The sequence below is a fragment of the Phaenicophaeus curvirostris genome, chromosome 16, assembly GCF_032191515.1.
Source record: "Phaenicophaeus curvirostris isolate KB17595 chromosome 16, BPBGC_Pcur_1.0, whole genome shotgun sequence".
NCBI classification, from domain to species: Eukaryota; Metazoa; Chordata; class Aves; order Cuculiformes; family Cuculidae; genus Phaenicophaeus; species Phaenicophaeus curvirostris.
In genome coordinates, this window is record NC_091407.1 from 6,362,152 (window position 1) to 6,389,157 (window position 27,006).

Sequence of the window (27,006 nt, forward strand, 5' to 3'; positions counted from 1 at the left end):
TGCTGGGAATGCGCCGCGCTGCCGGGTCAGTCTTGAGGGCCTCCTGCCAAGATCGTGGTGCCAGAGCCACACAACAAATCCGCTGCATGAGCAAGAGCGAGAGCATCCTTTTCTTGCAGGGACTCCTGGGACTCCCAGGGAACTGCTGGTTGGCGTAGCCCTTTGCTGTAGCTGCTTCCCATCATGAAGCAGGTCTGGGGACAGCGTGCTTGTAGCCCAGCAGCAGAAAGGCACCTGACTTGAGGTATGACACCAGGAAACTTAACTCCTAGCAAGACATCCTGCTTTGGATTCTGCTCCTGGGTGCTTGTGCTACCTTTACCACCCCCAAAGCTGGGCACCCTTTTCCAGCCTGATGTGCCAGCACCTCAGGTAGCGACTGCCACGGTGAAACCCAGACCTGCCCCACCTGCTAATCTTCAAATCCTAAAGGTGTTTCAAGCCTTCTGCCTGCCAGTGTGAAAGATCACGCAGGGCTGCCAGCATAGAGGAATGGAGGAGCCTGCGGGATGGCACCCCCTTCCTGCTGCTGAGAAGGATGAGACAGTGTATAAGATGAGGGCAGGCAACTGATCAAAAATCACGTTCCCAGCCAGTGCAGGGGGAGAAGCGTGCACCACCCTTGCATGTCTTTTCATCCACTGCAGCACAGGGCAAGGCGTCGGAAAGCAAGTTGAGGGTAGTTGCTGAGTTCTAGTCCTCCTGCTTGCACTCCAGGCTCCTTGAGGTCAGCCTTAACCAGAGCTGTACTTGCAAGATGCTGCAGAAGGACCCTTGTACCACAGGAACTAGGAGGAAGAGGAGCTGGAACTGATTTTTTTGGCTATTTCCATGTCCGACTTGGCAACCAGAAACCGCAGCTTCTTCCCTCCCGAGCGGATGAGGTCCACCGCACTGCAGAGAGCAGCAACAGGGAGAGGTCGGTCAGTTCTGGTTTCCTGCGGGCTGTCAGCTCCCTGGGACCCTGCCAGGTCATGGACGTTTGCAAAACACCCCCCATTCACAGAACACCCCTGCTCTCTGCTTTAGGCCTGCTTGCTCTTACAAGCAGGACGTTTCTCTTCTGCCTGTAGCTTTATGGGGACCCTGGCCTCTATGCAAGCGCTGCCAGGATAAGGGGAAACGAGCCCCTGTGGGTACCTGGGCTCTGCCTTGGACAGCCAGGCAGGATGTGAGCTGCTCCATCCCACTTTGAGAGGAAGGCTGGAGTGGGATGAGCTCTGGAACAGCTCTGCACTGCTGAGACTCACCTCCGGGGAACTCGTTTGTTTCCCAAATGTTCTCTCCAGCTTTTGCTCCCTGATCCCTCTCCCAAACCTCTCCACCCAGCTGCCTTCCTCCCTTTCCAGTGTCCTGCACAAGTCACTACTCTCTCTGCAGCGTTCCCGTCGGGAGCTGTAGCACCAGGCACTTGGAGACCCTGTGCAGCTCTTTGCTGCAAAACAGCAGAAAATCCCTGGACTGGAGCATTAACCCATGGTGCCGAGAGCGAGCCGGCCCCTCCAGCGAGGTGCGACTCACCTTTGGTAGTCTGCCCCGATGAGACTGGTGCCGTTGACAGCCAGGATGCGGTCCCCAATGGAGAGTCTCCCGTCGGTGGCTGCAGGGCTGTCCTCGATCAGGGTGCGGATATAGATCCCCGGGGAGCAGAGAGGAGTGTGCTGTTTAACAGGGAAAGGCAGTGAGCGACCAGCCAGGGCACAGGGGACGTGAAAGGTTTGTGGTCCCAAAGGGATGAGCTCCCCAGGCAGGATCCTGGAAGTGCTGGGAAATGCGACGCTAACAGTAACAAGATGCAAGCCTTCAATTTTATATCAATTTATACACAGGAATGAGAGGTAAGGGCAATCTTATTCTATTTAATTAAGAGTAAAGCATTGTTGTCTTGGGACAGAGCTCTTTGCTTAATGCTCTCCCTGGGGCTCAATGATGCCCTGTTTCCTACCAGCTAATGTACGTCCTTAGTAACACAACCCACCGCACTGTCAGACTGCAACGCTGCCTTATGCAACGAGTGTCATTGCTGGCCGAGCCGTTTGGCACCCTGTGACCCCCCCTGCTGCCCTCCACTTCCCACGCCGCCCACTGAAGGGTGGAGAAAGACCATGGCCAAGTCGTCTTTCTTCCACAAGAGCACTGAGCCTGTTTGCTCTCTCCAGCTGCAGGACAGCTGTGATGGACTTTGGGTACATGGCACAGAGAGTGAGAAGCACAGATGTGCCCCTCCTAAGGGATCCCTGTGCCTCATTTTCCTGAGGAGACGCAGCCTAGCTCCTGCGGGAAGCCATTAGCTTCCTTGCTGGCTGTGCTTGGGGTATAAAATACGTCCCATGCGTCCCACTCCAGTTATATGGAGGGACATCAGCCTCGCCCCACAGTTGGTGCAAACTCACCAAGCCATCGATCAGCCCCATCCCCAGCCCGATGGGTCCTCTCTCCAGCTCCACCACGAAGACGTAACAGAAGTCATCTGTGGCAGAGCTGCGGCTGGAAGACTCTGGAGTTGGGTAGTCGTAGGGGGTAGGTGAGCATCCTGGCAGGGGAGAGACCATCTTACCACTCTGGCATCGCCCAAACCCAGCCTTACAACCTCCCACAAAACCTGCTCCCCAAAACCCCATCAAATCCAACCTCAGGTAACCCCAGGACCGCTTCTCTGCCAGAGCAGAAGCTGGGTGAGATGCTTTATTTGCTGTCACCTCCCCTGTCCAAGCCTGACAAGTCCCCACAGAAATGTGCATGCACGAGGGCTGCACAGGAGAACAGCAGCAACTACCCTCGTGCCCCAGTCCTGCACCCCCAAAGCAGGGCAGCGCCAGCTTTCGGTACCTTCAGGGGTGCTGCCTTTGGTGCCGTTCATCCCATTCCTCCGGGGGTCCTGAAGCCCCTTGCCGGTGCCTTGCGGGGACTCCAGGCTCCCAGTGTCGAAATTCAGGGGGGTGGTGGGTGGTGTCAGTAGGCAGGAGGGGTCTGTGGGCGCTGTGCTGGCCTTGGGAGCCGGACCCCGGCCCAGCTGCAGCTGCTTGAGCTTCTCCTGGAGCTGGGGCTCAGTGTCGGGGTGCTCGCAGGGGCAGCCGTTGGGGGCCAGGCAGAGCGGGGGGCCCCCGTCCGGCTCGGCACAGCCCCCCAGGGAGCAGCAGTCCGGGGTGATGGAACTCCCCAGGGCAGTGGCCAGGCTCTCGTTCACCTCCAGGACATCTGCCGTGGCCCGTGTCTCTTTCTTAAGAAGGAGAAAAATGCTCTGTGGGACCCTCTATGGGTGCTTTTCACACCCTGCCTGCACCCCCTACCCTGCCTGCACCCCCCTACCCTGCCCGCTCTGCCAACAGCTGCCAGCTCCAGCTGAAGCCTCAGCAATTCAGATACTTCCAGGGCTTGTCCTGGCTTCCCAGCACAGCTCCCACACCCCAGTTATCAGCCAGGGCTCTGTCGGGGATGCTCGCAGCCAGCCAGGATGGGACTCCTGGTCCTGCCCCTGCTGAGGGATCTCATTGGAGCAGGATGCTGGGGGAGCACAGCTCCCTGTGGCCCCAGAGCTGAGTGATGTCCCAGGATAACAGTGGGGGGGCTTGTGGGTGCTGCAGCCGATGGGAACAAGGTGGAAGAGGAGAAGGGGACCTGCTGGAGGGACGTCCTCCCCAGGGAGCTGGAGGTGAATGGCAGCTGAGCTTAACACCCACAGCACATCTCGCCCTCCCTGTGCTTTATACCCATTAGCTAATGAGCGCTCTGGTGCAAGCCTGCTTGGCTACACGGGGACAAGGAGCACAGGGGAACGTGCTGGGAGAAAGGGAGCGCTGCCTGCAGACATCCTCCCTTCTCCCCCCTCCCCACAAATGAGATTGCAGGGACAAGCCTGCCCTTCCAGCTCACCTTCCCACACCCCCCAGGCTGGGGGATTAGCAGCACTAAATCCTCCCAGCAGCTCTGCATTAGGTCATTGCTGCAGGTGAGGGCAGCGAGCCCTTAGTGCCAAGCTCAGGGGCAGTTCCAGAGAGACCCGAGACCCTCCTGCCCACCCAGGAGAGGAAGAGCCCCTCTGTGGGGTACAGGCTACCTTTGGGGGTGCTGAGCCTGGCCCCTCACCAGTCGGGGGGGTCTTGCTCTGCAGGCTCCAGAGGAAGTGGCGGATGTAAAGAAGATGCCGGTAGATGTTGTCATCCAACGTCTCCACCTCCAGGTCCACTTTGAAGCCCCCGCTTGGCAGGATGATGGGTGGATGGTTGTCAAAGGACTCCAGCATCTCATCTGGAAGGTGGAGGGAGGGAGGCAGGCTAGCGCTGGCCCGGGCTCCTGCCTCCCAGATCTCAGCCACCTGCAATCTCCCAGACCGGATTGCAGACATGGTGAGCTGTGAGGCAGCAGCATCCCTCACTGGGGAACACAGAAAGGGCCCCTAACCCTTCTGGGCACATTTTGCATCCTGTGCTGGACCCAAATCACAGGGCCATGGTTATTCCTTTGCTGCAATTACCACAGGACCCCACGGAGGGGAAAGGAACTGTCTTGTTTGGATTGTACATAAAAACTTTGGAGGTATCCTGGGAGTGACCAGAGTGTATACAGTGACCAGAGCAGCACTGAGCACGAAGCCAGGGGCTCACCGGGCTGGAAGGCGGCCAGGCTCTCCTCCTCACTGGGCTGCCATGCTGCGATGCAGCCCACGTCCATCACCGCCTGGCACTGGCTCAGCACCCGGTGGAGCTGCGCGGGGCTCAGCGCCGGGAACTCAGCTCGCAGGGATGGCCACGTCATCTGAGTGAGGAGACAGAGCACGGGTGAAGGGCAGAGGTGAGGAGCCACTTTCTCCGAGGGGCAGGGGATCATGAAGGGGACAGGAGGGAGAGGCCAGGCAAGATGGACTGAGGTCAAGCATCCCCTCCTTAATACTTCCCACCCATGGAAATACCACCCCGGACAGGGGCAGCTGGGCTGCAGAAGGGACATATCCCTGCAGGGATCCCCGGACACTGAGCAGGGTCTCTCCTGCCCATGCCCTTCTCGATGCCGCAAGCTCCTGGCTGGACATCCCTCACCTGCACCAGCTGGGAGCCAGGCATGGCCAGCAGGTTGGCCACACTGCTGAGTTTGGCAAAGAACTGCTGGGCGAGCTGCTCGAAGCCAGCACCACGCAGCCACTCCAGGAGCAGCCGCACGCCGGCCCGCAGCTTCACCCCCTGCGACCAGTGGAAGCAGCCGAGAGAGGAGCCTGCGGAGGCAGAGCATCAGTCAGCACGTGCCAGGGAACAACCCCCCCAGTCCAACAGCCTTTGGCCAGAGCTCAGCCCCTGCCCCAGGACAACAAAATAAATCCAGGTTAATGTCCCCAGCATCCTATAGCTGTAACCTTGTTGGTAGCTGGACCTCACAGGCAATGGGGCTGCTATGTTAACAAGGGCTAACAAGCACCTCAATTACAAAGCAGGCTGCAGTCGTTAATTAATGAGCTGCCCCTCTGAACAGCTCTCAGCCTCCCCTGCTCAGGCTCAGAAGGACAGTGGTCTTGCAGGGGTTAAACCCCTCCTGGGAACTGGGGACCTGGAGCAGCTGGGTCTCTGCTACCCAAACTCCTTCTCAATGATGCTGCTGAGGTGCCTCCAGCCCTCGCAAGCTGCTTAAAGCCCCCATCCCTCCTGTACCCCCTGAAGGCAGCACTGGGATGGACTGGAGGGTCTCCCGAAGGGCTGTTCCCCTATGGCTCACTCAGCCCAGGCTGAGAGTTCGAGGACTGACCCTTATCCAAGAGCTGGTTGAAGAGCAGGGTGTTGGAGAAGAAGAAGAGGTAGGCAAACATCTGGGAGGTGATCTCTGGGTGCACCTCATACTGGCGGAGCAGGTCCAGCGTCGCCTGGTAGATGAGCACGACCCTTCGGATCTCCTCAGGCAGCGGCGGGGTTGCCCGCCAGCTCTCCCGGCACTCGTTTTGGAAGGGGTTGCACTCCAGCAGGGCAGGGAGCGACACATACAGACACTGCAGAGAGAGTGGTAAGTTCACAGCAGACCGATTTTGTTTCTTCTTTTTCCCACAAACCAAACCCTTCCTCCCTCCTTATCACTGTGAGGCAAGCAAACCCCACTGGTGCTGCTCTGGCAAGGGGCTGATCCTGCTCAACCCCTGCCTCAATGCACTCCAGCTTTGTACAGGTGTTTAAATAGAGATAAAAATCATAGAATCATAGAATCACCAGGTTGGAAAAGACCCATCGGATCATCGAGTCCAACCATTCCTACCAAGCACTAAACCATACCCCTCAGCACCTCGTCCACCTGTGCCTTAAACCCCTGCAGGGAAGGTGACTCAACCACCTCCCTGGGCAACCTCTGACAGTGCCCAATGACCCTTTCTGTGAAAAAAATTTTCCTGATGTTCAGCCTGAACCTCCCCTGGCGGAGCTTGAGGCCATTCCCTCTTGTCCTGTCCCCTGTCACTTGGGAGAAGAGCCCAGCTCCCTCCTCTCCACAACCTCCTTTCAGGTAGTTGTAGAGAGCAATGAGGTCTCCCCTCAGCCTCCTCTTCTCCAGGCTAAACACCCCCAGCTCTCTCAGCTGTTCCTCATAAGGCCTGTTCTCCAGCCCCTTCCCCAGCTTCGGTGCTCTTCTCTGGACTTGTTCCAGAATGAGCACCTGTCACTTTCAGCAGTTGGAGGTGATGGCACGGGCTGGCTCAGCTAAAGGGACCTAAAAACTTGATCTGATCCAGGGCAGTGGCCGACCGGCTGGGCACGAGGGTGAAAGAAAAACCAGGACCGATGAGGGTGACTTTTCCCTATGGCTTAAACAGGAGAGCAACACCTATTTCCCACCTCTGCCAAGGCTAAGGAGGTGCTCGGGATGCAGGTGCTGCTCCAGCAGAGCGGCGCAGGAGCAACCCGTGCGTCCCCGTGTGCCAGCGCCGGTGGACAGGCAGGGCCAGCACACAGCAGCCTTTCTGCTGCCTCACACTGCCGCTCTGTTCCCCACTCCCGATGCCGCCCAGCTCTCGCAGTCCAACCACGATGGTCCAGGGGCCCCTTTCCATCACGCCCTGAATCACACCATTATGCCACGCTGGCCGGAGCCAAGCAGCTCTCCCCAAACGCCTCCCCTGAGCCGCTGCACTGCAGGCAGCGAAACACACCACGGTGATTCAATACTTTTCCTGGGCTGCGACCAAAACTCCGGGTACTTCAGCCCAAAAGAAAACACCTCAGCATGATGCAACTGCCAAAGAATCAAAACTTAAAAAATGCTCCTGCACAGCCCAAGAGCTGCTGGGGATGTTCACGCTGGTCCTGTGGGACACCACCACCTTCCCCAGGGAGCACGCACCTTGGAGATGTAGTAGACACACTGCTGGAAGGTGTACATGATCACCTCCTCCAGCACCGTCATCGCCTCCTCGCTGGCTGTGATGGTCGAGGAGAAGAGAGACTCCTTGGAACCTATGGGACAGAGAGGAGGACGAGGGAGCAAACCTGCAGCAGCAAGGCAGACTGAATTCACCACTCCCCAGATCCCCAGCATGGGGGTTATTAATGCTCCTGGTCTGGCATCATCTGGCATCCCCAACAGGGGCAAAGAGGTTCCTTTCCTCTCATCCCAGAGTGCCTGCCGGCATCTCCATGGCTCACAACACCGCTGGCAGCACCGCCTGGTACCGCAGCACGGTGGCCTCTGCCCCAGCCTTCCAACAGCCTGTCTGGCCTACAGATGTTTTAACTTGCTGCGTAGAGCAGAGGGTTTCAGAGGCTGATTTAATCCCTTTTCCTTTTTTTTTATTTTTTTCTTTTTTTGCTGGCATTAACACAGACTCACCAGCCAGCCTTTCTGCAAATCCAGATGCCCCTACAGCATCCCCGTGCACAGAAAGCCAGCCCTGAGGACCGAACGTGCCCTGCAGGCTGCTGTGTGGAAAAGGGAAGTTTTTCACAACCTGACCCCAAAGCTGAGCAGCACCGCAGCACGATGCAGGGATGCTCCTCCTGCAGATTACCCCAGCCTGCACTGCAGAGACATCCCTGCTGATGAGGATTACAGCGGGTTAAAGGAGCATCTCGGGGGCACTGACCACCACATGTGACCAGGAATTAGCAGAGCAAAGTCCCTCCAGCCGGAGAAGCAAGCAGGGCTGGGTCCAGCCTTACCTCTGACGTCCAGCTCCTCCTCCATGCTCTGGATGTAGGTGGGTGATTTCTGCTGGACAAAGTAAAGGACCTCGATGGCATTGGCCATCCAGAAGATGATGTGCTGCAGGTCTGGGAGAAGGTCCGTGATGGTGAAGCGGGACAGGGCAGCAGGGTCCTGGCTGGGGAGACACAGTGGGTGTTTCGGCTGCTGTTCCTCAGCATCCCCACACAAGCTTTTGTGGAGAAAAGAGCTATCCTGCGGCAATGTCAGGAAGTTTTTGCATCCCACAAGCCCAGCACCCTTTAAGGAGACCCTTTGCAAGCAAAAATCTGGTGGTTGCTGCTCTGTGGGACAGCAAAAGGGATTCTCTGAGGACCGGACCTGGCTTGCTTGGGGTGCCACTTTTTCAGGGGACACTCCCTGATAGAGCTGAACTGCAGCAAGTACTCATGGCTGAAGAGCAACTCTCCCTGAGAAGTATGTGCTGCTCCTGCCAGCTGTGGACGGTTAAACCCAGCCTGCCCGCACTGGGCTGTTCGAAAATAAAACAAAATAAATAAAAAGCATCTGGGAAGTTTCTCAACTGCTCTTTCCTGCTATAGGAAAGGCCTGGGAAGCATCCTCGGAGCTTGCCCTAAAGGAGAACTCAGAGCAAGCCCTAACAAATTCTCCAGATGCTGCTTTGGAGCCTGGATTGTGGAAATGATTGGGAAGCCAGCCTCACACCCTGCCAGGAGCTAGGTCCCCGCACCGCTCTGATGGCCCCAAGCGGTGCTCCCCCAGCTCTGACACCATGTGCCACCATCCCTGGATGCACAAATGCAACACCAGCCCCATCTCTGCTCCACAGAGGGGTCGTCAGCGTGAACAGGCTGAGACCCTGCACCAGGGTCACCCTTGCTACATCTCTCAGGAATGCTGAAGTGACATGCAAAGCCTTGGCCGGGTCTTGGATTGGAAAAGCCCCCCAGAGCTGCTGCAGGTCCATTACCCCATGCAAGCTCGTCTGGTTTTCCAGCCTGGCACGTTCCCAAAGAGGCACCATGGCAAAAGGACCAGAGAAGTGAATGCACAGGCTTGAGCAGAAAAAGTCAGCGTGCATCAGTGCCGGCAGGCTGGGAGGGTGGGTTTAGCCAGACACAGATTTCTCCCTCAGACAGAGGAAGAACTGAGTTGAATTCTCCCCCTTTCAGGGCAAAACCAGAAGGGGTGGCGGGACCCCCACTTACTGCTGGGACTGCTTCTCGGCCAGCTCCCGTGTCCGCTCCTGGGCAGGGAGAGAAGAGGAAAGCAAAATGAAAACCAGTGGGACGGGGCAGCACAAGCAACCTCCCAACCAGCACTTGCTGCTGCCAAGCACCAGGCTGGGAGGAGCCCCCGGGGGGGTGGTCCAGCAACACCCCCGCTCCACCAACATCCCCGTCATCCCACCAATGACTGACCCACACTGTCCTCTGGATCATTTTGGCCACTTTGAGCAGCAGCTGCCCAAAGTCACCCGGCTCGAAGCTGGTGGCCGAGTGCTGGATGCAGAGGCAGAGCAGGAAGGCAGGTGTCAGCTTGTGGTCATCCCCGCCTGGTTCGATCAGGGTCATGATGCGCCGCAGGAGCACATCCTCGGCCGCAGGCTTGAACTCCAGCAGCAGCTTTCTGCGAGGTGTCCTGGGGCCACCGGCAGGTGATGGTCCCTGGTTTTTGGTGGCAGGGTCCCTCTCTTTCAGCAGGCTGCCACACGCCCTGCAGACGGAGGAACCTTCAGGGCCGTTGGGGTGCAGGGCTCGCAGCCTCAGCAGGGTCTGCGCCGGCAGCGGCTGCGCCTTCATGGGGTCCTTGTAGAGGAGCAGGTAGTAGAGACCCAGGGAGAGGAGGTCCCCGTGCCGCAGCACAACCGTCCGGGCCACCTCGGTGAAGTTGACGGAGATGCCAGCACCGGTGATGGGCTCCAAAACCAGCTTCTCCTCTGAGTGATGCCGGGAAGGTCGGAGCTTCCTGATGGTGCAGTGCAGGGGTAAGATGTCGGGGGCTGACAGGCTGATGCTGGGCTTGCTCGCCTGCGTCCTCTGGCCCACCGTGTGCTGCTCGCGGTTCAGCAGGTAAACCAGGCTGTCCTGCCAAGCGGGGAGACACGGCATGAGCTGGGGAGAGGAGGAAGAGGGATCCTCCTCCCTGCTGTGCAGTGGGTGCTGCAGCCTCCTGCCGTCCCCAGCCGTCCCCATGCCTGCTGCATCTTTGCACAGCAGAAACACATTTCTCTATTTTCCTTGCTGCCAAGCAGGACAGCAGCGATCCCTGCTTTGAGCAACTTAGAGTACACAGTAAATGGGGCTGCTTGGGGCAGAAGGAGCCCTCCCTCCCTCACTCACTGCCCCCCTTCCCACAGCTGCTTCTCCTTCCCACCTTCTCCTCCCAGACTGCAGCGATGCCTGCATCCCCCTTCTAGGGGGAGAAGGGGACAGTGGGACCCCAATTAGAGCAGCTGCTCCCCAACCTGCCTTCTCCCCCTGCCTGCTCGCACACCCCGAGACAGCTCACATAACCACACTGTGCCTCAGTTTCCCCAGCTGTACTAACAGGACGGCTGCAATGCCACTGTCACTGTGCCGGAGAGCTCGGAACAGCCAGCTCCTCAGCAGGGAGAAAGTAGCCATTAACTATAAGAGCCGTCCCAGTCCTTTCCAGTTCTCCAAGTGCCTCCAGCACTGGGGAGCAAGGGCTCCCAGACATGCTGTCTCCTTGTCTGCCTCTCATTACGCTAAGCAGCCAGACAGGGCCAGGGCGGCTCAGGCATCACCCAGAGAATGAGGCCTCCCCTTTTCCTGTACCTGTACCCCTCCGGGGCATCGCGCAGGGGTCAAGGGTCCCAATTCCACACCCCTGGGGACAAGGCTGGCAGGGTGGGGGGGTTAAGGCTGCAAATCCCAAGCTCCTTTCCCAAAGGATGCTCTTCCCACCAGCCCATCACCCCAGCAGCTCCAGCCATGCGAGCATCCCCCCCCTCCATCCCGGGGCTCGGGGGTGGGAGGGGAGCAGGGGAAGGGGGTGCGGGGGGTGTGCGGGGGCTGGGGGGCGCGGTGCTTACATGCTGCTGGCTGTAGCCCTGCAGGAGCAGGAGGTGCGGGGACTGGTAGAGCGAGTACCGCATGCTGGAGCCGCTCCGCGCCGCCGGGCTGCCGGGCAGGGTGCAGCAGCGCCGGGGGAGCCCGTCCCGCTGCCCCAGGCTGGTCTCGCTGAGGCTGCGCCGCAGGGCAGAGGCGGGGGGGACGCGGAGCTCAGCCCCCGCCGGGCCCCGCCGAGCCCCCCGCGCCCGGTGCCGCTGCAGCCGCCGCGCTTGGGCGTTGATGCCTGCGGGGACCGGGCAGAGCGGCCGTCAGCACCCGGCACCCTGCGGGCATCGCCGCGGGGATGCTGCAACCGGGGAGCCTCCCCCGACCACGCAACCTCCCCCCACGACGATGCAACATCCCCCCAGGACCACGCAACCTCCCCCCAGGACCACAAAACCTCCCCTAGGCGATGTCCCCATGCCTGGGGGGATGCTGCACCGCAGAAGCCTCCCCCTGGACCATACAACATCCCCCTGGACCACGCAACCTCCCCCCAGGACCACATAACCTACCCCAGGTGATGTCCCCATGCCTGGGGGGATGCTGCACCACAGAAGCCTCCCCCTGGACCACGCAAACTCCCCCCAGGACCACAAAACCTCCCCCCAGGACCACGCAACCTCCCCTAGGTGACGTCCCCATGCCTGGGGGGATTCTGCACTGCGGAAACACCCCCCAGGACCACACAACCTCACCCCAGGACCACGCAACCTCACCCCAGGACCACGCAACCTGCCCCGGGACCACGCAACCTCCCCCAGAACCACGCAATCTCCCCCAGGACCACGGAAACTCCGAAGAGGACCACACAACCTCCCCTGGCTGATGTCCCCATGCCTGGAGGGATGCTGCACCACAGAAGCACCCCCCAGGACCACACAACCTCCTCTAGGTGATGTCCCCTGTCCTCCCTGAAGGGTGACATCAGGACATCAATGAGGGGAGCTTCGTGCCCCAATGCCATCGCTGAGACAGAGGCGCCCCAGCTCTCCCCAGCCCCCAAAGGCCACAGACCAGGGGGCAGCCAGACTGGGCTCAGCATCCACAGCATCCCCCACGCACCCCGGCCAGGCTGCCAGGGCTGGGGCGGTGGAGGAAATCTGTGCTAAAAAGGAACATAGCCCAATCTTTGCAATAAAAAAAAACAAAAGAGCTTGGATGCTGCTTTCAGGCCTCCAGCACTCGGTGGCCAGCTGCAAGCAAGAGCTGCAAGGAGCCCCTCTGGTCCTCCCCTGAGCATCATCCAGGCATGGGAGCTGCGAGCCGCAGCGGATCCTGCCCGCTTGCCGCAGGAACAAGCTGTAATTAACTTCTCGCAAGCATCAATTCGGGCCGAGCTGTCCGCAAGACGAATGGCAGCTGGAGCGAATGAATAGGCCTGGCCCAGCTGCACAAGCAGCCCCTCCGTGGTGCCCCCAGCCCCACAGGAGTCCCCACAGACCCCTGTGAGCTCTGCAGGAGAAACCAGAAGTTACGGGTGCGATGGGTGATGCTCGTACCTTGGGTGGGTAGCCTCCTGGGAGCAGGTCACCGGCAGACAGGAAGGATGAAGAGAGGGGGGAAAAAAAAACCTACAGGATTTGTTTGTGGGAGCAGCGCTGCAGCACGGAGCCAGAGTCCCGCTCCCGGCTTGGAGCAGGCTTCGGGTGAGATGTGGGGACAGCTGGCAGGATTTGGGGACAGCAGAGCCCGGGGCTGCTTAAAGGGACACTCACAAGCTCAGACCCAACCAAAAATGTCATCTGCCTTATTTGGTGAGGAATGGGCTGCCGGTTCTGAAATACATTTTTTGTTTGTTTGTTTTAAATCAAGTGCTCCTTTGCTGGCAAAATGAAAGAGATGGAGATGGGGAGGGAGGCGAGAGGAGAAAAATAGTCCCTGCTGTTTACATGCCTTGGGATTAGGGCAAGGCATAGCCAAGCCGGCCTGAGCGGCCCAGTGCCCTGCTTCCTTCAGAAAAAGGCACTATCGGCCCCGTGCATGTCGCCAGCACGGCACAGGACGCCTGCGCCCCGCAGATGTGGGATCCGGGAGGTGCAACAAGCCCAAGCCACGCCATGGCAAAGGTCACCTACCCCAAACAGGTCTGCAGGAGCTCCCTTTGGGAGCCCCGTCCCCAGCCCACAGCAGGGAAACAAGCCAAAAGGATGAAGGACGTCTGGGGAGATGCAGGTCCCAGCCCAATCCATGGGAGAAGGGCCAGATCCTGGGGAACAACTATTGCTGGAGCTCATCACACTGGGAGGGAGCAGTGGGGCGGGTACTGGGGCTGGGGTCCCACTGCCCAGACAGACACACCATCACCGGCCCCTTATCTACGGGAAAGGAAGCTTCTGTATTTATTCTGTGTAGGAAAAAGCTGCTTTTTTACTGTTGATAAAGCCCCCGTCACAGGCTCCCCGCTAATCCCAGAACTGCACTGGAAAGATAAACACAGCTCTTTTCCTGAGCATAACAAAGTCCCTCCATAAAACTGGTTTCTGTTTTCCCCAGTACTGTTTTCTCCTCCCAAGCATGAGCAGGTTATCCCACCAAAACACAACCCAAGCATCTCTGACACAGCGTGGCCAGGGCAGAGCCAGCAGCCGCTGAAGCCACACGGCACTGCGGATGGGAATGGGGTAGAATGACACTCTGTCCCTTAGGGAGAGTTGGGCATCCTGGGAAAGAGCATCACGCACTCCCCAGCCAGCATCCACTGGTTCCCTGCCTCTAAGCTCATCCTGCATCCCAGAGGAAAACCTGCTGGTTGCGGTGCCCGGGATCTTGGCTGGGATGGGCCTCTTTTTCAGAGTAGGAAAGAGGTTCCCTCTTCCTGTCTGAGAAATAAATCAGTCAATAAATAACTTCACAGGCCCCAGGAAAGAAGAAAAGCTTTGAATTTACCCAGGAGGGGCTAACACCAGGTTAGTCCATCCAAACGCAATTGCTCCGCAGACCCTGCAGGGAGTCCTCCCTGGATGCAGTGTGCTAAGGTACATATCAAAGGCAGATCCTCAAAGCTACCTGGCAGAGCCTCTTTTAATATAATAGCCTTAACGCCCAAGTTCCTTGAGGCGTGCACGTGATTCAGCCTCCTGGGAAAGCCCCAGCAAGCTCGGGACATGGTGAAAAATGAGGCTATTTGGGGGCATGAATGCCATAAAGGTGCCAAGTCCTGCACTTCTGTCCCAGCACCCTCTAGTTTGAGGGTGTTTTCTCTGGATGCTCCCCAACCGCTGCCTCGTTGCTCTCCGAAAGGAGCAGGGCTGGGGGGTAGCAGTGAGAGAGGCTGTCAACCTCGTTTACTGCAGAAAAGCTTTACCTGTGCTGCTAATTGCTGGCATGAGGAGTGAGTGCCTTCCTCCCCAGTGGGAAGCAGCTAATAAACTAATTAGGATAATGGGAAACTGAGCAGATAAAACTCTTAAGCTCTTTGCTAACAGGCCACAGATGGGTGTGGAGCCTTTCTCCCAGCCACCAGCTCAGCAGCAGGGCAGACAAGGATGCTCCAGCCTATGTGACACCAGTGGTCCCAGCTCTGCCACTCTAGAGACACCCTGCGGGTATTTCCCTGGAGATCCTGCTTTGCAGCATCCCTGTGCTTTTTGTTTTCCTATGGAGCTGCAAGCCCAAAATCCCTTTATTTTTGAACAGATGCCACATTTTCCACACCAGCGCCCCATGACCCTGGGCAGGCAGCCGATGCCTATAGGAAGGGAACCTCTGCCAGCTCCAGGCTGGTGACAAGGGTGACCCTGGCGGAGGACACTCAGTCAGTTCCCATCGCATCAGGAGTTTTGTGTCTTTTTGAGATGCTAGAAGAGGAAGAAGCATGTCTGCCTCCCCCACACATGTCGCATCTCTCCCACCTGCCCTGTGGCAGCTTGTGGATGGGATGGGAAAGTGTGGTTCCAGCCCTGCAGCATCCCTGCAGGCAGCATCACTGGCGTGGGGAGAGATTGGCGACAGAGCCTGCCACCAGAGCAAAGGGATGGAGAACTGAGATTTGAACAGGTAAGACAAATAAGGGCTTTTTGGCCTGCAGAGCAGACAGCTTAAATAAACAAGGGTGTAGGTGTTCTGTCTCAGAAGAGCTTGGTCAGCTATGGAAAATGCCCGAAGGTTAAAAAAAAATGGAGAATTTCCACCACCCCACCCAGGAGTGCCGAAACAAATGAAGTGATATCTACGTTGAAAGCATAATGGGCTTATTTCCAGATCCAGGGCACGCGATCCGGTCAGGAACTGCTGCTCCATCGGAAATCACCGAAGGATGCTGAGCCCAGTGCTGCCAGCCTCAGTGCTGCCTGCTCCCACACCAGGCAGCCTGGAGCCTGCTGCCCCCCTGGCCTGAACAGGAGCCTTCTCCTCCCCACAGCTGCCAGCACACCCAGGATCCAGGTCATGAGTGGGAGCAGTGCTTGCTGCAGCTGAGGGGGACAATTTGAGGCTGGGAATTGATGTGACCTTGGGCTCTGGCAGGGAGCTGCCACATGGCCCTCTCTGCCATGCGCTTATAACCGTTGCACTTGGCTCTTGCCCCTTCTTCTGCTCAAAAGAACGTGGCTTTAGTCACCACTTTCCCAAAGTGCTTAACGGCTCTCTGATCCTGGCTGGAGAAACAGCCAAAGAGAAGAGCAAAGCATCCATCTCCACAGCTTCCTCTCTGGCTCGAGCTGCTTTCCCTCAGTTTGCGTCACACGTGGAGAGGGCTGGGCCTGATCCTGAGCGTCCCCTCCCCGAGCAGACACGAGGACTGGACACAGTGCGGGATGGAGGGAGCCCTGTCTCCCCATCAGGTGCCAACAGGCTGCCCTGCACAGCGTTAATACACAGGCTGGGGGCTGTTTTCCAGTGCTCCATCCTCCCCATGTCAAGGCAGGAGACGGGTCCACCCCCAGCTCCCTGTGCTGGTGGAGATCTGCCCACAACACAAGCAACCCCAAAGCTGTGAACTCCGTGATCAGATTTCAGGGGACCCAGGAAAAATTGCAACTGCAAATTGCAGCTGGTGGGGCTCCAGCAGCCTGGGTTCTCTCCTGAAACACTCGCGGCTGTTTTCCTTCATGCCATGTACCTGAGCTCCTTCCAGCTTTTGTTAAAGCAGCTGGAAAAGGAGCCCCATTTCTGCCAGCGCGGGACAGGTCGGGCCATTTGTTTTATTACCAGTGGGGGGACCTTGGCTCTCATTTGCCAAGTGCCCGGGGTAATTCTGCACCATCATTAGGTTATTTGTGACAATTGCAACTCTTTCCCACAGGTGCGAGGAACCACTCCATGCCCATCCCAGCAAAACCCTCTGACTGATGACACCTCCTGTGCCTGATCCAGATGCCTCCATCAGCAGGTCAGACCCATCAAGGGCATCATGCAATTAAAAACCTGATTTAAAATCTTTCCGCCCCTGTCCTCGCAGGGCTTTCCGCTGAGGGCAGAAGGAGGGAAACTTCATTACTCTGTGCCAGGGTCGTTTATTAACGTGTTGGTTCCTAACGATGCACTTATCTCGTCCTGCCAGCCCTGGACTCCATCAGGCACCTCCAGGGTGTTCTCCTGCCCTACACTGCTCTCTTTTCATTACCTCTTCATTTTGCTTAATCACCCCTGCAGATTTGCCCGGGGTGTCTGGCCTGGGGGATGCCCATGGGGAGATGGGGTGGAAGAGGGAGGCTGGGACAGCACTCTGCCAGACATGAAGCTGCTCCAAGGCATGTGATGCCATGACGCTGGTTCACAGCAATGGGAAGAGGGGGCAGCACTGATGATCTCATCTGCTGCTGCGCATTTGCACGTGGGGATTTGGTACGGACCCCTAGACTGGCTGGGGAAAATGTTTGAAGGTAGCAGGTACTGAATTTATGCAGGAGAGTGCCAAGTACCAAGTCTAGCCAAGAACTTTGTAGCTAAAGCACAGCTCTTCTCCCACCCAGCACCACCCCATGCGCAAAACACGGTCAAAGCTACTCGTGTGGGGTGCATCTCCCACAGGCAGCTTCAGGAGGGGGTCACAGCTCCCCAGACCCTCTCCTCGCCCCGTGCCCAGCTCTGACCTGCAGTAGTGGTATCCACATCCTTGGCTGCCAGCTCCTCCACCTCCGCTCTCTTGCGCAGCTCCAGCCGCCGTGAGAAGCCCTCTCTGGGCTTCCAGAGGTCCTGGATGAGCAGTGGCTTCTCATGATCACCCAGGACCCTCAGCCCCTCTGTCTGCCACCGTTTCTCAGGGCCCTCGAACCTCCCAATGACGTCGCACAGGGCGTACTGTCCGGCACTGAGCTGGCTCAGTCCGTAGCGCTCCAGGGCTTCCTTCACCAGCTCCCGGGCGCCTGAGCTGCCCGTCGCCAGCACGCTCTTGTAGTTGGTGCCTGCACAGATGTTGCCCCCAAAGATCTTCAGGACACCGGGGGCTGAGAGCTGAGTGGAGAGCTCAGCTGGGTCATCTTCACCAGCTGCTGGGGAAGTGGAGGATGAGCTCCGGTCCTTGTAGCTGAGCGTCCGGTACAAGACTTGGGAGAAAATCCGGCTCTGGCGCTTCAGCCGGTTCTTGGATGGTGGAGCCATGGTGGAGGAGGACCCATAAAACATCGTGTGCGAGGTTGTCATGGGGCGTAGCTGGGCAGGGAAGAGGAAAAAGGGAAAGATCAGCAGTTTGGAGGCCAGATGTGCAGCAGGAAAGAGCAAGCAGGTTCTGGCTGGTGACCAGAGAGGAGCCACTGTCACCTCCAAGGAGAAAAGGGACAGCAGTGAGGGAAGGCCAATTCCCTTGTGCAACTCAAAATGTTGTCATCCAAGCCGGGTTCCCTGGCATCAGAAGTTATCCCAGGGTAGTTCTGTCCCTGAAAACATAGCCTGAAGTGATCCCAAATTTTCTCTGCTGTGTATTAAAAGGTCCTTCTTGCCCAAGCAAAATGCAGTGGGAGGAGAGTAGAGCTCAGTAAGACTTGGCAGGGCCCATCCCCGTCAGGAGCCAAGGCATCAGGAGTTACTTTCACTAACGAGTTTACGGAGCAATCCCATTTTTTAGAGGTGAAACAGAAAGCTCAAGTGCAAATTCAATCACTGCGAGGTCACTGCTAAATGCTTTTGCTCACTGAGAGGCACAGGGTGAAAATGGGCTTTAATTAGCCTTTCTAAAAATGTCCTGACTCTGGCAAATCTCTTAGCTGTTGCAAGTTTGCGGAGGATGCTACAGCCCATGGTGGCACCACTGACAATGCTGCCCTTGTCACGTTAGCCAGGCCAGGGCTGCTCAGGGCAGCTCAGGCAGGCAGTGACCTGGGGAGATGGACCATGCAGCCTCTCCCGGTGCACCTCGGCTCCCAGGAACAGGCTAGAAACCACGGTGCTCTTGGCTATAGGCAGATAGCGGTCCTGCCCAATGTCATTGCCAACGCCTGGGACCAGCTTTGAAATTGCATCCTGGATGCACAAACACTCAGTGCTTGCACAGCACTGACAACATCACCAGCTGCACCATGAACCGCTGGCAGGAAAGTCCAGAAAGAAAATTGGAGTGTTTCTGATTCAGACAGGACAAGGATTTCCCTTCACTTCCAGATTCACATGCAGGTAACAGGGATGCGCAGGGATTCTGTGCATACACAGGGGACTCTCAAAATGCCCCATTGCCATCTGTCAGAGCACTTGGATGCAGCTCTCGGCGTGACCCAGCTGTGCACGGCCAGGGAGACGCAGGGTGCCAGCAGGTTTCTGCATCTGCAGCCCCATCTCGCTCAAACATGATCTCGCCGCTGGCCTGAGCGCTATCAGGCAGAATGATGTCGGCCCTGGAAAGCCTCCAAACCACCATCTAATTCGGGAAGAAAAAGCGTCCCTGCTGCTAGTGGAAGAGGTCACCTTCTAACCCAGAAACAACCTCACCGCTGTGCAGGGAGGATTTGTGCAGGGAGGATTTCTGCAGGGCGTGCATCTCCCCATCCCAGGACCAGAAGCCCGTTGAATGCTGCAGATGGGGAAACTGAGGCACCAGCAAGCACTAAGTCTGAAGGAGCCATCTGGGATCTATGCAATCCTACCGCACCTCAACTCATCTCTTTTTATTTTCCCCCCAATCCCACCTGGACTGTGAAAATGCTGGGGTTTGTCCTTCTTCCCAACCTGCTGGCCCTGAAGGCAAGGGCACAGCTGCCGTCTGGGTGCTGCAGGGCAGGGAGGGGAGCCGGCAGCCACCCTGGCCCATCACTGAATCTGAGCTAAGTGATCAGCCTGTAAAACAAGGCTTAGCATCTCGTGGTTTGTACCTTGCCAGCCAAGCCAAGCATTGGCCCCAGCAGCTTCACCGCAGCTCCCTGGGTCTGGCAAAGGCTGTTCTTGTTCCTACCTTGCCGCTGGGGAAACTGAGGCAGAAGTTACAGCTCCCCTCCATGCTGCTGCTCCTCCTCCAGCTGAGCTTGGAGCTACTGCTGCTGCTAAGGACAATCCCTCGTGTCTGCTGTGACAACTCCTGGGAGCACTGGAGCAAATCTGACCTGGGGAGCAGGTCAGGGCACCGGCAGACAGTTGGGTTCAAGAACAACTTCCCTAGGCTGTTAGCACAGCCCCGCCAGCCCTCATTAAGATCAGCCAGAAGATAAACTACCCCAGTATCCCAGCAAGACCTTGTCATCAAAGATGCAAAAGACAAGACTTTGTCATCAAATCACTATTTTCAGTTCATGGATTTAATCTCCTCTGCCCTGAACTACCTCAAGCACAAAGGGAAACCTTTTAACATTTGCTGCTGGCAAGATTGTTCCTCCAAGCCTACATCACAGACGGAGTCACTACCCTTGCTTCTTGCAGGTCCCTGCCTGGTTTTGAATGTTATTTATAGCTCAGCTATTTTCCTGCTCTTTCCATCAAATGCAGCTCCTACAGGGGTAAAAGCATTTCACAGGGTAAAAAAAAAAATCACCTGTTATTCAGTGTGTGGAGCAATAGCAGCATGATTTTATCAGCACCGGCTCGGGCCACCTGAAAAATCACAGCCTTATCCCAAAGACAGCAAAATATATGTTCTTAATCCCCTCAAGGACTCGAATAAACACAATAAGATGATGATGAGATGGGCTTTCCCCACATCTGTATGCTGAGCCATCCTGGTCACGGGCATCTCCAAGGAGGCTGAAGAGAAAACCATGGTACGTGGGATGCTGTTGGGTCCTGCTGTGACAGCCTGGATGCTCCAGGTGGACCCAGCTACCAGGGGACAAGCCGGCAAGGGCATCAACTGTTCGGGCACATCTTCCCACAGATTAATGGGACGTTCTCCTGGATCTCCCCAGCCTGGACTATCCCCCTGTCCCTGTAGGCAGCCCAGTTCCCCAGCCACACTGTCGCAGCCGTGCGCTGTTGGAGGACACACACCTGCAGCTATAGAAGCATGATCCAGGCTTTCCAAAGCATCCCATTCTTCAGCATTCAGTGACATCTTCTCTACTAACAACTGTACAGGAATGAGCCAAATGCCTGTGACTGCCTCCCAGTGGGACCTCTATCCGTTATCTTCAACCTCCTTCCGCGTTGTGCCTGGCCACACCAAAACCTGCTATTTTCCCCAGCCAGCACTGTATTTCCCCAGTCTGTATTTATTCTGCAGAGCTATGACGCATGCTGTTGATGTTCACATGGCCACCACGTGTCCTTCCATCACCACCACCACCACTGCAACCACCAGGGACTTTCCTCCAGGCTCCAAGGTTCCTGTTCCCACCATGGGTGAGCAGCTCCTTCCCACTGCCCCCATTTAGCATCCAGTCAAAGCCTCCCCTTACCTCACCATCGTTCTCATGTGTTTTTTCTCCTTACATTCATCCTCTTCCTCAAAACAGGCCTTCACCCCTGTTGCACATCAACCCAGGCAGGCTTCTGTCACAGCTCTGCAAAAGAAAGAGGAAGAGCGGTCCAGGGCTGCTCACAGACATTGGCTGCTCACAGGGAGGTGGCCTTGGGGGGTTCAGAGATGCTGCAACTCCACTGTCAACATGAACCACATTTGCATGCAGGCCACTGAGTTGTATTTAAGTCCTACAGCTCAGCGTCTCGCTATATCCCCCCCTGCCTCAAACTAACCAGCCCAGGCACTCGCTGCAGCTGAGTGCTGCTGACCCTGGAGACCCACGAGGGATGTGCGGCTGGTGATGAGCACGTTTGTACATGTCCATCCAGCCACAGCCTGTAGATGGTGAAGACCATCCCAGCCTCAAGCTTGGGCAGGAACACAGCAGCTTTTGTGCAGAGAAACCCAGCCATGGTGATGCCCACCAACAGCATCGACTCCACTGCAAAGAGGCAGGGAGAGAAAAGCTAAAAGAAAAGAAACACAATCAGAAAGGAAAGGCAAAGGGGAAGTGATGGGACCACCAACAACCCTGTGACATTTATCTCCTTCTCCCAAGCCCACATGTCCCTGGGGATAGCAGAGTGGAGAGTCTCTTATCCATGAGTGGATAACGAGTCCTAGACCAGCTCCTTTCCTCAGCAGCCACAGTACACTGGGATGCTCACCAAGATTTGGTTTTCCTGAATTTCAGTCTGTTTTGCTGGACATTGAGGAGAGCCACCAAAAACTGTCCCCTCACCTGACCAGCAGGATCTGCAGGAGCCCCGTCAGTGATAACCAAAAAGGAAAGAAAAAAAGAAGCATTTGCAAAATGTCTGCAATGATTTCACAAGTGTTTCTCAGAAAGAGCTGGCAGGGCACAAGGAATATTTCTTTCTGTGGCTCCACTATGATTAAAGACAAAAGCGCCATCTAATTAAATCACCTAATCAGGGCCTCAGTGCAGACTCAATCCAGTCTCTCTTGCTGGTCCAGGGTAGTGGTGAGGGCGATGGGAGAAACTTCCCGCAAGGCAACGCATCGTAATGGGAAAGGCAAAGAGATGCTGAACCCACCTCTGCCACTCACCATTTCTCCCAATGATTAATTACTCCCACCAGTTAAATATTTATGCCTTATTTCCAGTGTGTCTGGCTTCAGCTGCCAGACATTGATTCTTGTCTTGCTTTTCTCTGGTCAATTAACGAGCTTTTGGCTACCATGTATTTTCTCCTCTGCCAGAGTATTTAGATGCTCTAATCAAGCATGCCCCCCATTCCCTTTTGATTTGATTTATGAGTAGACCAACCCAGTGCAGGCTCGTCTCTCACTGCAAGACATTTTCTGCAGCCCTTTGGTCCCTTCCCTTCAGTTCCCACATCTCCTCTGCTGAGATGGAGAGGCTGGGTTTGGCCGCTCTAAGCCCAGGTTTGGTTCTGATAGCGCCCTGACCAAAAATGCAAATAACTTCAATTTTTTTTTTCCAGAGCGACGTTTCCCATTACCCTGAAATTTTCCAGTTCCCCAGCACCGAAATCAGGACAGACACAGAGCTGCCCCTCAGGCAGCTCCTGCTGGAGGAAGGAGCCCCAGCATCTGCAAGCATCTCCTGCCAAAAGCGATGCGTGGTCAATTTATCCTCCAGATTAGGGAGAGGAAAACACGTACAACTCCGGTTATTATTTTTGGGTGCAGGAAGATTTCCATTTTCCATTCCGTTCCAGCTAGGATGCCTTTCTTGCCCAGTTTACTGGCTGGATTTGTGCAAACTATTAACGCTGTGCTGCTCTGGGTCAGCCGCAGGTTTTTCCAGAAATCGTTTTTATCTCCTTCCAGATTAGTGATAAAAGCACCAAAACGCCAATGGCTCGCCAGCAGCCAGCAGTGCCCAGCAGTGCTATAATCTCCTCTGGTAACTGCCTTTGAAATGGATCAGGTTTATTTAATAGCAGCTTTCTTAACACTGTATAATGTCAGCACTAAATACTGGACTGGACTGATGGTTTTAATACTGGAGAGTGCAGGTTTTTACAAGAATATCACCTCGCACAACTCAAATGCTTCGCTAAAGTGTATTACAGCCAGAGAGTCACCTCTCACATCGGAGACTGAAATCATTTTGACTTGCCAGCAGTTATTTTCCATATAGCCACGCTGGATGGCAGGAACTGCCGAAGTCTTTAATCAATTAAAGCCTGAGCCACGTTTCTCCCTCTTCTCCCTGGGGTGATGCTATCAAGCCAATCAACCTGTAGCTACCAGGTCATCTTATTGCCTTTTGGGCAGAGCAGCAACAGTATTAAAACACTTTTTAATCTTCTGGAATTTCCCCAGGGCTCATCCCAGCGCAGGCACAGCACAGATGGGCGGTGAGATTTCAGCTCTAACCATCCCAGAACAACCACCAGAAAAGTCGTTTCTCCAGATTTCTATTTGAAAAACTTTCCTTTTTTTTTTTGGATGGAAACCACTCAAGTCACAGCCTCGGTCTAATGGCAACGACCACAGCCTGGATGCCGTGAGCAGAGGGAGAGGCTGTCCCGGCACTGCAATGTGGAACAAATTATAACTCAGAGAGCAAAGGAAATGAGAACACCCTGAACGCGGCGGCTTTGACGTGCACTCCTCGGCTCCAAATCCTGCCCCTCTGCAGATCCCGTCCCTCCAGCCGAGGCTGCCGGGGCAGAGCCCGAATCCCTCTGTTCTGAATTAGAGCCCCCACTCCCCTCCATTCTGGATCAAGTCTCTGCTTCATCCTTTTCTTATGCGAGTTTTATCCATCTCATCTAGGGGCAGAGCGGAGGCTGACAATGTTGATGCCAGCCTGGGTGCTGTCTTTAGCCGGATCAAAGCGGGTAAACTCCTTACCGCCCTATTATTAGCAGCAGGCGCTCTGGGGGAGCGCCCTGGACCCCACAGCCCAGGGACCATTCAAGCAGGATAGAAAGGTAGTCCCAGTCCTGCAAAGATGAACTAAGTTTGTCCTAAAGGCAGCTATAGCTTCACAAATTATAGTGCTTGCGGGCCTGATTCTACAAAATCAACAGGAGTCCTTTTAGCAGGTTTTCTTTCTTTTTCCATATTTTTTTTTTAATTTTGCATCATCTTTTCAGGTTCTTTTGAGCCGCCAACGTGCATCAACTCCCCGGTAATGTGCAAGCACAAATGCCAGCCCTCTGCCCAGGCAGCCCTATTCACACACACACATGCAAGAAACATTTCACAGGAGAATTTGCTTTCTGCTGCCTTCCAAGCAGCAGAGTCTCGGTAGGCTGCCTAATTATAAGGTCTTAGCCATCATTTTTTTTCAGCGATAATTAACTGATCCTGAGAGCGCTGAAAATAAGCACTTTCCAAGCAAGTAGCAAACTCCCCTGAGTTTTCTCTGCCAAAGTTACAACTCAGCATGAAACTGCTTCAGCCTCGCAGGGACACAGACCATCCTGGCACCTCACTGCCAAGATCTGGGACGCCACGAAAGCCACAGGCAGCTGGATGCAGGTGAAACAGCTTGTGTGGAACGGCAGTGGGATCCCAAGGAGTGTGCAACGGGGAGAAGGACCCTAAGGGGTGTGCGATGGAAAAGGGATCTCAAGGGGTGCGTGATGGGACAAGGATCCAAAGGGGTATGCGATGGGAGAAGGATCCCAAGGGGTGTGAGATGGGAGAAGGCTTTCAAGGGGTGCGCGATGGGAGAAGGATCCGAAGGGGTGTGTGATGGAAGAAGAATCTGAAGGGGTGTGAGATGGGACATGGATCCCAAGAGGTATTCAATGGAAGAAGGATCCCAATAGGTATGTGATGGGACAAGGATCCGAGGGGTGTGCAATGGGAGAAGGATCCGAGGGGTGTGCAATGGGAGAAGGATCCGAAGGGGTGTGCAATGGGACAGGGATCCCGAGGGCTGTGCGATGGGACAGGGATCCCAAGAGGTATTCGATGGAAGAAGGATCCCAATAGGTATGTGATGGGACAAGGATCTGAGGGGTGTGCAATGGGACAGGGATCCCGAGGAGGCTGCGATGGGACAGGGATCCCGAGGGGTGTGTGATGGGACAGGGATCCCACAGGGTGTGCAATGGGACAGGAATCCTGAGGGGTGTGTGATGGGACAGGGATCCCGAGGGCTGTGTGATGGGACAGGGATCCCGAGGGCTGTGTGATGGGACAGGGATCCTGAGGGGTGTGTGATGGGACAGGGATCCCGAGGGGTGTGTGATGGGACAGGGATCCCACAGGGTGTGCAATGGGACAGGGATCCCGAGGGGTGTGCGATGGGACAGGGATCCCGAGGGGTGTGTGATGGGACAGGGATCCCGAGGGGTGTGCGATGGGACAGGGATCCCACAGGGTGTGCAATGGGACAGGGATCCCGAGGGGGGTGCGATGGGATCCCGAGGTTCCCCGTCTCCCCGCCCGGCGCCTCTGGGCAGGCGGCAGGACAGGTCGTGTCTCCAACGGCAACCGGACCAGCCTCAACCCTCGCCGCCGCTTTCCTCCTGCTCCAAGGGGACGAGAACCAAACATTCCCACCCGAGCGGCTGCCCGGGCGCGGGACGAGGTGTCGGGGCTGCTCCCGGGAACAGACACACACACACCCACACACACACACACCCCGCCCCGCTCGGGCAGGGTCCGGCCGCGCCATCCCCCCGTCCCTCCGCTCCCGGTACTCACCGTGCGGGCTCCGCGGGGCCGCCCGGCCGCCCCCCCCGGCCCCTCAGCGGCTGCAGCGCCCGGAGCCGCCGGGGCAGCGCGTCCCGGGGCGGAGCGCGGGCGGCGAGCGCGGAGGGGGCGCCCCCCAGCGGCCGGAGCCGGCAATGCCCCCTGAGCCCGGAGCCGGGCCGCCGCGGGTAGCTGACTCCCCGGGGAGTCTGAGAGAATCATAGAGTCACAGAGTCACCACGCTGGAAAGGACCCATCGGATCATTGAGTCCAACCATTCCTATCAAACACTAAACCATGTCCCTCAGCACCTCGTCCACCCATCCCTTAAACCCCTCCAGGGAAGGGGACTCAACCACCTCCCTGGGCAGCCTCTGCCAGTGCCCAATGACCCTTTCTGTGAAAATATTTTTCCTAATGTTCAGCCTGAACCTCCCCTGGCGGAGCTTGAGGCCATTCCCTCTCGTCCTGTCACTTGGGAGAAGAGCCCAGCTCCCTCCTCTCCACAACCTCCTTTCAGGTAGTTGTAGAGAGCAATGAGGTCTCCCCTCAGCCTCCTCTTCTCCAGGCTAAACACCCCCAGCTCTCTCAGCCGTTCCTCATAAGGCCTGTTCTCCAGCCCCCTCACCAGCTTTGTTGCTCTTCTCTGGACTCGCTCCAGAGCCTCAACATCCTTCTTGTGGTGAGGGGCCCAGAACTGAACACAGGATTTGAGGAGCGGTCTCACCAGTGCCGAGTCCAGAGGGAGAAGAACCTCCCTGGCCCTGCTGGTCCCGCCGTTTCTGATCCAAGCCAGGATGCCGTTGGCCTTGGTCACCTGGGCCCCTGCTGGCTCATGTTCAGTCGCTGTCAACCAACACCCCCACGTCCTTCTCCTCCAGGTAATTCTTCTTCTGCAATCCAACCAGAATCTTCCCAGAAGCAACTTAGACCCATTCCCCCTTGTCTTTTCCATGTGGCTCCTCGTTAAAAGGGTGTCTCCATCCTCTTGCTAGGTGCCCTTTATCATAGAATCACAGAACAGCTTGGGTTGGAAGGGACCTTAAAGCCTATTTTCATTTCCAACCCCCCTGCCATGGGCAGGGACACCTCCCGCTGGATCAGGCTGCTCCCAGTCCAGCCAAACCTCCAGCAGCAAAGAAACTATGGGTGAGGTAGAAGTTGCGGGTCAGGTTTCGGGGTAAGTTCAGCTGCCTCTGGAAGCAGGAAAACCTCCCCAGCTCAAACCTTCCCCCACAGGAGGGGAAACGACAGGGCCAGAGCAGGCAGGCAGGGTTTTATGCTGAAACCACGGTTGTGAGATGCTGGCAAGCCCTTCAGCCGGCCTCACCG

The 27,006-nt window shown here is 56.6% G+C and overlaps 1 protein-coding gene across 2 annotated transcripts; it reads right to left on the minus strand.

The window, feature by feature from the left end:
* Positions 1-492: 492 nt before the first annotated feature.
* RADIL (Rap associating with DIL domain) lies at positions 493-25,704 on the minus strand. 2 transcript variants are annotated; one of them, XM_069870396.1, is made up of 15 exons: positions 25,687-25,704; positions 17,243-17,801; positions 11,186-11,448; positions 9,549-10,214; positions 9,336-9,373; positions 8,124-8,284; positions 7,309-7,421; positions 5,734-5,971; positions 5,037-5,209; positions 4,605-4,755; positions 4,058-4,248; positions 2,830-3,220; positions 2,394-2,533; positions 1,522-1,661; positions 493-894 (listed from the first exon to the last, which is right to left on the minus strand). In XM_069870396.1, the coding sequence occupies exons 2-15, from the start codon at positions 17,790-17,792 to the stop codon at positions 789-791; spliced, it is 3,321 nt and encodes a 1,106-aa protein (XP_069726497.1). In that variant the 5' UTR covers positions 17,793-17,801; positions 25,687-25,704; the 3' UTR covers positions 493-788. The 2 variants fall into 2 exon arrangements, with proteins under 2 accessions (XP_069726497.1, XP_069726495.1); XM_069870394.1 differs by lacking the exon at positions 25,687-25,704 and adding an exon at positions 20,963-21,068.
* Between the last annotated feature and the right edge of the window lie 1,302 nt (positions 25,705-27,006).